The sequence below is a fragment of the Alligator sinensis genome, unplaced genomic scaffold (genome assembly GCF_000455745.1).
Source record: "Alligator sinensis unplaced genomic scaffold, ASM45574v1 scaffold607_1, whole genome shotgun sequence".
Classification (NCBI taxonomy): domain Eukaryota; kingdom Metazoa; phylum Chordata; order Crocodylia; family Alligatoridae; genus Alligator; species Alligator sinensis.
In genome coordinates, this window is record NW_005841935.1 from 591,804 (window position 1) to 601,889 (window position 10,086).

At 45.7% G+C, this 10,086-nt stretch overlaps 1 protein-coding gene across 4 annotated transcripts; it reads right to left on the reverse strand.

Moving 5' to 3' along the window:
* Positions 1–337: 337 nt before the first annotated feature.
* Positions 338–9,726, reverse strand: HEMGN (hemogen). 4 transcript variants are annotated; one of them, XM_014518029.2, is made up of 4 exons: positions 9,557–9,726; positions 5,088–5,181; positions 1,571–1,797; positions 338–642 (listed from the first exon to the last, which is right to left on the reverse strand). In XM_014518029.2, exons 1-4 carry the CDS (start codon positions 9,696–9,698, stop codon positions 533–535), a joined length of 573 nt encoding a protein of 190 aa, XP_014373515.1. In that variant the 5' UTR covers positions 9,699–9,726; the 3' UTR covers positions 338–532. The 4 variants fall into 4 exon arrangements, with proteins under 4 accessions (XP_014373515.1, XP_014373517.1, XP_014373516.1 ...); XM_014518031.2 differs by having other exon boundaries at positions 341–642; positions 9,596–9,726; XM_014518030.2 differs by having other exon boundaries at positions 343–642; positions 5,100–5,181.
* Between the last annotated feature and the right edge of the window lie 360 nt (positions 9,727–10,086).

Sequence of the window (10,086 nt, forward strand, 5' to 3'; positions counted from 1 at the left end):
TCAACCTGAAGAGGCACCTGTGTTGTCCAGGTTTCAGCACTATAATAACACCTACATCATAACCAGATATGCCCATCTTGCCAAGGTGTCTCTGGGAGATTCAGATTAAGCAAAATTGCAGTTACACATTTACTGGGACTGGGAGGCTGGATAACCAGTTCATTCCACGGTGCTGCCACAGACCTATGCCTACGATCCTGATTCTGCAAGCAATTGTGGCAGAAAGCTGCTACACTATGGACCATCATGGAAACAGGAGTTTCATATAGAATACCAGATGAGTTTGAAAGAGAATCAAAAGAACATATGATACTTTCCTTAGCACATAATTATTAAGCTCTAGCAGTTTATTATTTTTCAAGAAAATTAAAGGATTTCCCCAGTATTTGTATGAATGCAAAACAGCAAGTTAGGAGGGTAACAGCACAAGCTTTTGGGTTTTATTCCTTACACAGAAATAGCACATCTAAATCATTGTACCAGTATTTGGAATTCAACTGATGCAACTGTTGAAGAAGAAGAAAAGAAAAATTCAAAATACAGCAGAGGGGCAGTATTCATTATCCTGGTAGTCATTTTCCAGAGGAGTGTTCAAATCCTCTAGTATTTCCCCTTCTGCTGACCCGGGTGCTTCTTTCTGCTCTGTAAAATACAAAAAAAAAAAAAAAAAAAATTAATTCATGATCTGTGATCCTGTGGTGATGGAGCCTGATTCATAATCTTGTTTGAGTCAGACCCACTATTTTAAAAGGGGTGTGGTGTGCCTCGCACAGGTAGGCCAGGAGCTGGTCTCTGGCAGCAAGGCCAGTCCCTTGGTTTGCAGGGTGCTCTCCACACACTATTCAGTACGGTGAGTGCCACATGGCAGAGCCCAGAAGCCAAACACATCCCAGGAAAGTCAGCTGGGCCCTGAGTGGGTACCAAGGTCCCTGATGCAGGATGGGGTTCACAGGGCCTGGGTTTTAAAACACTGCGTCCCTCACCTTTCTACTAAATTCAGTGCTAGCAAAAGGGGAGCAACACCTCTGAAACACAGGCCCCAAGTATTTGCCATGCCTCAAGGCCATGTGAATTCCCTGTTTGTATTCATTCCATGGGCCAGTGGGTCTCCAAACCCTACAGAGCTTTAGGAGAGCTACCTGTAGGATCTTGGAAGAGACAGGACTAGCCTGGCCCTGAGAGTGCCTAAGTCCCAGAGATCTTAGGTCAGACTCTGACTAGATATGGGGTCCAAGCCAGTGTAACTCCACTGATGGAGATGAGGATGGCATAAGAGCAGAATGTAACCACTTGTATCAGGCAGAGATGCACAGATCTCAGCCCTGCTCAGGATGTGAGCGGTCTCTGTGCTCTTCCAGGAGATGGTGAACGGATGGTCTATAAGAGGGGCCAGTTGTTCAGAAGGAACAAGCTCCTCTCTGCAGCTTGGAGGGAAGCAACGGCCCAAAGCCTTAGGCCGATTCACCAAAACTGTCCACTGCCTGGGCAGTGCCTCTCCCCTTGAGGGACATAGCTAGCGGAGGGTGCTCATGCTGAAGCCTATTAGCCTACAGGCTCCCCAGAAACTTACCTGCTGCAAACAAATCGCCCTCAGCTGAGATCCCCTCCACTGCCTCCTGTGGGGTGCCACTGGGCAGCTCTTGGACTGTGATCACAGGGTGCTCTTGCGGGGTCTGGGCTTGCTCTGACAGCTCATTCTCTGACTCTTTAGGCTGAGGCTCCGGCTGTGTAACCAGTGGTCGGCCCCTTCCTCTTCCAGCTCCTCGGCCCCTCTTTTGCCGTTTGTTCTTCTCCTCCCTGTCAGAACATGAGGGCATTTCACACACACATGCTGTGATCTTACAGTGAGCTTATAAGCATGGAAGGAAATGAGGGTGTTGCCAGGCACCCTCAGTGTGAGGCAGGCATCAGACTCTCCTTACTCCAGCAGCACTATCCTGGGATGGCCCTACCAATATGGTGATACCAGCAAATCAGGCATAGTTCACTTCTACCCCCACAAGCTCTATCAACAACAGTAGCTTCTCATGGGATTGTTGCTAACATGATTACAGCAACCAGAAATGATGCCCAACCCCAGTGGACAGACAGAGACCAGCCAGACACGTTATATAGGTCCAGGCCTGCATGTCTGAGCCATTGGTCATAGTCAGTGGTCTCTGTATGGTATGTGTGACAAAGCTGCTGTTGCTTGAGGGCAGGTACCACCTGGGAAAATAATGGCCTGTGGATGACACCCAGCCTATGGAAGCAGATAGCAGGTGGGTTACAGAGTTCCCTAGAGCCATGATGACTTAAATTGAATGGCAAATATTATGCCAGGAATCCTTACACTCACCACTGCATGCTGGGCAATGGCTGTTCAGGGCCTGGAAGGATAGTGATATCCCTTGAATGAGGATTAGATTAACCTGCTAGCAGAGATGTGAGGTGGAAAATTTTCCAAAACAGAAAAATATCCAGTGATTTATTTTTCCGTGGGAAATTTTCCATTTCTAAAAATTCATTGTTTCATAACATTCATTAGTAACAATGAATGGATGCCAAAACCATATTAGGCAGGCTTGGCAGTTTCAAAGTTATAATGTTTTTCCGGTGATTATTCCTAGGAAGTGTGTGAGAGGGTACATATATGTTTTATTGATTTGTAAACAGGAGGGTAAATGCACTCAGATAATCATCCAAACCAAAAATCAAGTTATGAATTCATCTAATTGGCTGTGCAGGTCAAATCAAAACCAAAGCACAGCATATCGTGCACAGTTCTTTGGATATGTTAAAATTAGTGTGTCAACAGTTTTCAGTGCCTTTATTTTTCTTCTTAAATTTAAACAAATAATGTAAAGGAAGTACATGCTATTGTGTATTGTCTTTACATTTTTACAAGTATGCCAATAAAAATAATTTTTTCCACATAAAGCTTTGAATTTGTTTGACTATAACATTTAAACCACATTAAGCGTGCTGTATTTAATTTTTGTCCTAATCAAATATTTCAGTTCAAATACTTGTAGCTATTCGGACATAAAATTAACATGGGGGTACTTGTTTAGTTTTATTTACTAAATATAAGTAAAATAAACATGCCAAATAAAATCACACTCTATTTAGGGCACTGAACAATTTTCTGGGAAATTTTCCAATTCAAAATTTTCCTGAAAACTCACATCTCTGCCTTCTAGGAAGAGCCATGGGCAATTGGCATGGAAGCAGTCCTGGGACACAGTGTGAGCCCCTCTATCCCCTGCTCCTCACTACTCTTTCTTCACTCCTTGTGGGCTTCCATAGCTGTCAAGCCCTATGCAACTCCATGCATGACACAATATGCAAAATATGTAATGAGTTTACATATGTATAAATATTTGCAAGTCACACAGCTATGGCTTATGGGCAATGCCCCATGCCCTAGACGCTGGTGAAGGGAAAAAACAGGGCTACACTGAGTTTGAAGCCAGAGTCCAGTAGGGTATGTGTGCTGAATGAAGAGGGATATCAAGAGAGACACAGAGGTAGTACTGGAAGTTGTTTGTAATGATGACACAGTGAGTGCTGGCATGTAGGTGGGCCTGGATGCTAGTTAGACTTCTCTGGAGGTAACTGGGAGGAGGGTGCTAGATGTTGGCATATTTGGAAGATTCTGGCTTAGGGAATGAGTGCATTTTGGGAAGAGATCTAATGTCTCTGCACAGAGCAGAGATCTGGCTGGGGGGCAGGAACTGTCCTTGTAGGTTGGTCTAGAATAGGGTGCTCTCTGTGGGCTGGCAGGGAGCAAGGTTATCTAGATAGCAGAGATCTAGAAGGAAGGGCTTCCTTGTGGCAGTTGTCTCTAACCCATGCCTCACAGGGTGCACATTGCCTGCATGACTCTCTAAAATTACAAAGACCAACGGGAAGTGAAAAAAATTAAAACTGAGCTTGACAAGGAGAGTGAAGCATGTTGTTGCCTACAGTGTGGTACTTGCTCAGTGTGGTTGCCCAGGATCTGATGGATGTTAGGACATGCTTCTCTAGGGCCCACCTGGGCTGTAGGATCTCTCTCTGGAGGGCTGGGATCTCTCAGGAGCCAGATCTGGCAAGGTGCAGGGATTGGGCTGAGGCCTAGGGGCTTGTACAAGGGCTGAAGAGGTGCTGTCTTGTGGCACAGAATCTGTCTAAGGACACCCAGGCCCATGTGGAGTCCCTTTGACTGCTGTCCTCTCCCGCCAGGCTACCCAATGCAAAACAACCACCTTCCCAAGCCATATGAGCCTGCTGGCACAAATCTATGGGTGCCCGTAGACATGATGGACATCTCTGATGCTGTAATTACAGTGTGTTGGACTAGACTTGATTAATCGAGTCTGCTGGAGTGTGCTAATTAGCATGCTCCAGCAACCTTGGCATTTCGTGTATTCAGTCTCCCCGCATGAGCAAGCTTTAGTTAAAGCACCCCCACTGTCATTTTGAAGCATGGGATGCTGAATACACTTGGCGCTGTGGGCGCTTTTATTAGAGCAGCTTCCAAGAGCCACTTTAATTAAAGCACCCCTCCCCATCCCCGGATCACGTGTAAAGATGCCTACGTGATGCCACAAAGCCTGATAAGAGACAGTTCCCCGGGGCAGAAAGACAAGCACAAGGGGTAATGTGGGCTTGCACTGGCCCTGGACTATAGGATTAGGTTTAGCCTCTAGGGCCAGCAGTGTATCAACTACACAATCCCAAGAGCTGCCCTGAACAGGCTCAGCCATCCCTCTGAGGAATACATTGAGTCTCTGGTGCGCTGCTGGGATGGAGAGGATAGCTGCTGCCCAAACAAGCAGCACATTCTCTCTCTGCTGCTGTCTTGCCAAGCTCAGCTCTGCAGACAAGCACATTAAGAGCAAAAGCAGTAACCTTTCTTCCAGCCCTGCTTCCGGGGAGGCCTGGGTACATGATGCAACATGCATACAAGGTTTATACCAACCCCTTATGCCCCTGCAGGGTATATATCATCCCAATTACCCTCTAACCCACAGCAATCCTCAGCATCCAGGGGTAATTTTCTGCTCATCCATGGCATCCGCATCTCTAAAATAAAATCTCTCTGCTGTGTAAGAACAATTTACCCCAGGACCCACTGAATAGTGTCTTTCTCTTGGGCTTCTGTTTTCCTTTTCCTGAGCAGCTCTCGGTCTCTCAAACGCCTTGTGATGATGACATCTGTGAGAACAAACCAATCATCAGTACAGCACCCCAGGTAATGAGCCACCAGCAGAAACCTTCCCACCCAGGGGTGAGAGGACCCTGCTGTGGGTGGCTCTAACAAGAAAACCGAGGCTCTCAAGGTGAGCCCAGGCCCCTCTCAGCCAGAGACTGAGTTAGCATGTCTGGAAGACCCTTGGGAAAGGGGTGCTTCAGGCTGCAGACAGTTACCAGGCTTTCATATTTAAATGAATGTTAATATGCTTTGTATGAGCATTTTGGGCATTGCTTTGGACAGGAACTTGGAGAGAGCCAGCAGGAGATACCGAGCTTGAATGAAGAACTCATTCAAGCCCTTCTCAATCATGGCATAGCAGAACCTAGAGAGATAGTAGCCATGTCAGTCTGAAGTCAGTCAGGAGGCAGGGTAGATATGTTCCTTTATCAGCAAACTAAGATATAGAGAGAGAGAGCACAAGCTTTCATGTTTGTGAAAGCTTGTGCTTTCTCTATATATTAATCTCATTTGGTTGGTCTGTAAAGGTGAAGGGTTGGTCTACCCTGCCCTATAGCAGAACCTGTTAAACTGGTCCAGGTCTAAAGCATTCTGGATAGCCAGAGTTTTGAGTATCAGCCTCTTCCCATTCATTAGCCCCCCATTCATATCCAGCCCTTGGCTGCACCTCCCAGCACTACTGCCCCTCTTTGTCTCTCTCACTTTTACAAAGTCTAATGTGCCCTTTACCACAGAGACCTGCAGACTGCTTCAAGGCCTAGGAAAGCCAATAGAAGGCCCTGCTTTATTTCCTCTGGGCCTTATATCAAGCCTTGGTTTCCATATCCACCGCAGATTCACCCCCATATGCCACTGTAGCGAGATCTAAACTCATAGCGTTCCTTTATCTGAAAGTGTCTATGCATCTTTGGCTGGGTATTTTTAATACATCAAAGGCACACTGCCTGTGGGCAAAATCTAGCTAGGCAGAAGGTCAGTGCAAGGCACAGACCCCACTACAGTCCTGCTTAGGACATGTCTATACAAGCACCACTCGTAAAAAAAATACACAGCCCACTTATCCCCACTAGCAACCAGCAGAGAGGCAGAGTACATGACTCAAGAGCGGTACTGAGTTGCTGGGAGCAGACCTGAGTTATCCCTCCCATTTCTCCACACACAAGTGGATACACTGCTTATGGTTCAGGAGATAACATGTAGAGAGTAGTATAGCATGTTTGAGCTCACTGCTACCTGGCATGGTGATTTTGCCAGGTCAGCAATCCCACAGTGGCTCCTTAAGCAGCTCTGGGTCTGAAGGGTGTTCGCTTCAGTGAGGGGGCAAGACCAACCAGGCAGAGCTAGACAGGATGCCATTTCAGTCCTACTTAAATCCTTGTCTGAGAACACAGCTGAGCAGAGGCATCAAGGAGTCCCCTTTCACAGAGGCAGAGGGAGAGGTAGGATATCACCCACTCATTATTCATGCCTTGCAACCCCTGTGTTTTATTATTACCCTGGACTTTGAAAGGGAAGGTCCATGGCAGAGGCAGACACATAACATCCTGAATCCAGTGACAGACAATATTCCCATTGACTGTACTGGGGAAAGAATTTCTTCAGACCCTATCCCAAGAGACATGGTTCCTGACGTAGCACTGTGAGTCTCCAGTTTATCAATCCTAGCCTGTCTAGCCCAGCCCAGCCCAACCTGCCAACTGTGACAGTGCTGCCTTGTGACGTTCCCTGCCAATGAAGGCCTCAGCAAAGTATCTCCAAACAAATTCCATCCAAAATCATGGCACCAAGGACTGGATGATTTCTAGGCCTGTGTGAATAGGCAGCTATTCGATTCAGCTTCAGATCCAGCCATTTCGGGTGCCAGGATTGGTTTCCCACTTCGATTCGGCCGAAGTGGCTCCAAAGCTTCGGAGCCACTTTGGAGATCTGACCATAGGGTATAATGGGAATCAATGAAATACATATAACTTTAGTGTTTTTTTGTCTGATTTGGATGAAACTTGCAGGAGGGGTAGCCTCTGGTGAGAGCATGAGGCCTGCCAGGTTTCAAGAAGATCGGTGCAGGGGTTCGGGGGGAACTGCACCCCAAATTCTTTAAAGCAGAACTCATGTCATGTGTATGTGTTACACCACAGGGGGGTGAAAACTGCAGGGGTGGTGGCCCCTGCTGAGGCCACAAAGCCTGCCAAGTTTCAAGGAGATAGGTGCAGGGGTTTGAGGGGAACTGCACCTCAAGCTGCTGACAGGGAAAACTTGTGACAGATGACCCTGCTGAGGCCACGAAGCCTGCCAAATTGCACCCTATGGCCAGATCTCTGAAGCAGCTCCGAAGCTTTTCCAAAGCAGTTTGGAAGCTTTGAGTGGGGAACCTCTGACCCGCTTTAGCAAGCCTAAAGAAGCCAGCGCTTCGATCCAGACATGCTGCTTTGACGTCCGAAGCGTCCGAATCTTCTCCGGATCTGAAGCACGGTCCAAAGCCTCGCACAGCCCTAATGATTTCCCTCCCTGAGCCTGTGCCCCACCTTCTCCAACCATAGCATTATGTAAACAAGACTTGGAGCCCTGAGCACAAGCTCCCGGGTTGCAATGAGCTGAAATACAGGTTAAGCCATGACATGTTTGGGAGAGCAGGCAAGGTGCGAGGAATGGGGACCTCTTTGAGGGCATGTAAGAGGTCACAGAAAGAATTACAAAATGATGGGCTTTCATCATTTCACGTGGATCAATACTCCTCAGTGGACAGTATACACAACATAAACTAGGCCTCATATCTTCCAAACAAGAGCCTCTGTGCACATAATGAATAAGGCCAGGTGAGCAAACCCTGTGAGACCAAGGTAGGACTGGGATCCCCTCTGTGCAGATGGGGAACAGTCACATAGCAGTAACAAGCCTCCCCGCATTCACATGGGAATCCTGGCTGAGCTAAGAGTACAATGTCTTATTCCTCATCATATGTATTAGCTACAGGAATCTCCATTCCTGGGTGTGTAACTCAGAACAAGAGGAAAAAATGTGTTATGAACTCTGGAAATGCTTCTTTAAAGAGTGTGACCCCCTGCAATGCAAGCACAGGCTTCTTGCTTCTGTGCCAGAGGCATAAGTTCATCTCTTGTTGTGGACTCATGCCTAAGGCTGTGCTAGCTGTACATGGGTGCCTGGTCTTTCAAGCTGAGGAGTTGAAGGCAGACAGACATGGTGCTGACCTCATCACTCTCTTGTGTACAGAAACTGGCTTGCCTTAACCCCTTAATTCTCAGTGAATAAAAATTGTGGTGTATTCAGAGAGAAATGCCATGTTCTAGTTTTACAGAAAACAGCATCTTAACAACAGTCCCCTTGAGCATAATGATACCAGTGATATGCAAGGCACTGTGTTCAGTAGATAACCTTAGGTCTGCCAACAGAATACTTCTAAGGAGGACTGGAACTAGGGTGCCATGGGACTGTCAGGCTTAATTCAGTAACAATTACTAAAACCCTGAGCCACTGTAGTACATAACATCATCCCCCTGTCAAACATCAACTCATTTCTTTTCAGGAGCTGAGGCAAACAAATAAATATATACATAAATAAAATCGTTTGAGCTAAAGAAAATAATCTGAGGAAAGCACTCTGAATTAAAGGTGAAAAAAGCCTGTGTTTCCCTGACCTATCATCCTTAGCAAATTCTTTTTGACTGATCAGTGAAACATCTAACCTGCTTACCTTTATTAGTATAGCATGCAACAGTTTGTGAAGTCTGAAGTGTGGGATTAATCCCTTGCTCATGTAAAATCAGGTTAAACCGGTATGCAAACTTGCTGTTGTTTAAAATATTTTGGAAGCTCTGTCTCCAGCTTTGTGTCTGTTAAAGCAGTCATCAAGACAGGATTCACCTTACTGGACAGTGCTCTGAATTGAGTATTGCATTAAAATGACAGAAACGTTATGAAAAATGTCGTATTATTTAACTCAGAGCATTGATGCAAATTGGTATTGATGCAAAAAGATGCACAGTTAATACTCTGACACAATAAAACTGAGAACACAGAACTATTACATTATACACCTAAAGTATAAACCTACCATATATTTATAATGAACAGTTATAATATTTAGGATGGGTTCTATCTGAGCTGTGAATTATTTTCAAGTGCTTTTATCTTTCATGGCTTTAATGTAAAATGTGAGAAAAATAATACAACTCTTAATTTTTCAGAGTAAAGACCAGTTTCCTCCAAACCAGACATTCCTATAAATGACATAGATTTGATCACTTAAGCTCTTTTTATGTATTAAGGAATTATAATTGTCTCTTTCTTCTGCTAAGAATTCTAGTTAACCACGAGACTACAATCAGTTCCCTTTCCCTCAGGCTACATCATTACTAGTACCTGGTACAGCATACTCCTCATGGTGCAGCAAAGCATTACCTGGTACAACATACTCCTCACTGGCTGGCGGAGGCTGGTGGTCAGGTTCTGAATAAGCATGGTCCTTTCCTATTCCCTCCATTTTATTTTGCAATGAGGGCATCAGGAGTTATGAGTGCTACATACTGCAAAAGAAGTGTTAAAAAAAAAACCCTACAGGCTGCCCGCCCAAAATAGCTTATCTGGTCAGACCATGGGTAGAGTAATAATATTCTTCTTATCATGTTGCAAAGGTGTGTAAGTCTGGGCCCATCTCTTGGCATGTGGCTGCACAACATAATGTGCTTCTTCACCACAATGCTCTTAAAATAGAAAACTAAAAGTTGTTGAGGCTGATGTATGCTGGGTCTATTGTGTTTAATAAAGTTGTTGTAGGGGAAGAGCAGAATGCCCCAGACTCTTTGCTGGTGCTTGATGGGAGAGGCAGGTGGGGAAAATCCAACCCAAAAGGTGCATTCTACTCTGTGCAGGGGGCTCTCATTTTGGGTCTT

What these genes read in the sequence shown, in the direction of transcription:
- HEMGN (XM_014518029.2), bottom strand. Translation starts at nt 9,698, where the DNA reads ATGCCCTCATTGCAAAATAAAATGGAGGGAATAGGAAAGGACCATGCT. An exon ending in TGAGGAGTATGCTGTACCAG is followed by an intron (nt 5,182 to 9,556) that starts GTACTAGTAATG and finishes TTGTTCTCACAG; the next exon opens with ATGTCATCATCACAAGGCGT. An exon ending in ACTATTCAGTGGGTCCTGGG is followed by an intron (nt 1,798 to 5,087) that starts GTAAATTGTTCT and finishes ATGTTCTGACAG; the next exon opens with GGAGGAGAAGAACAAACGGC.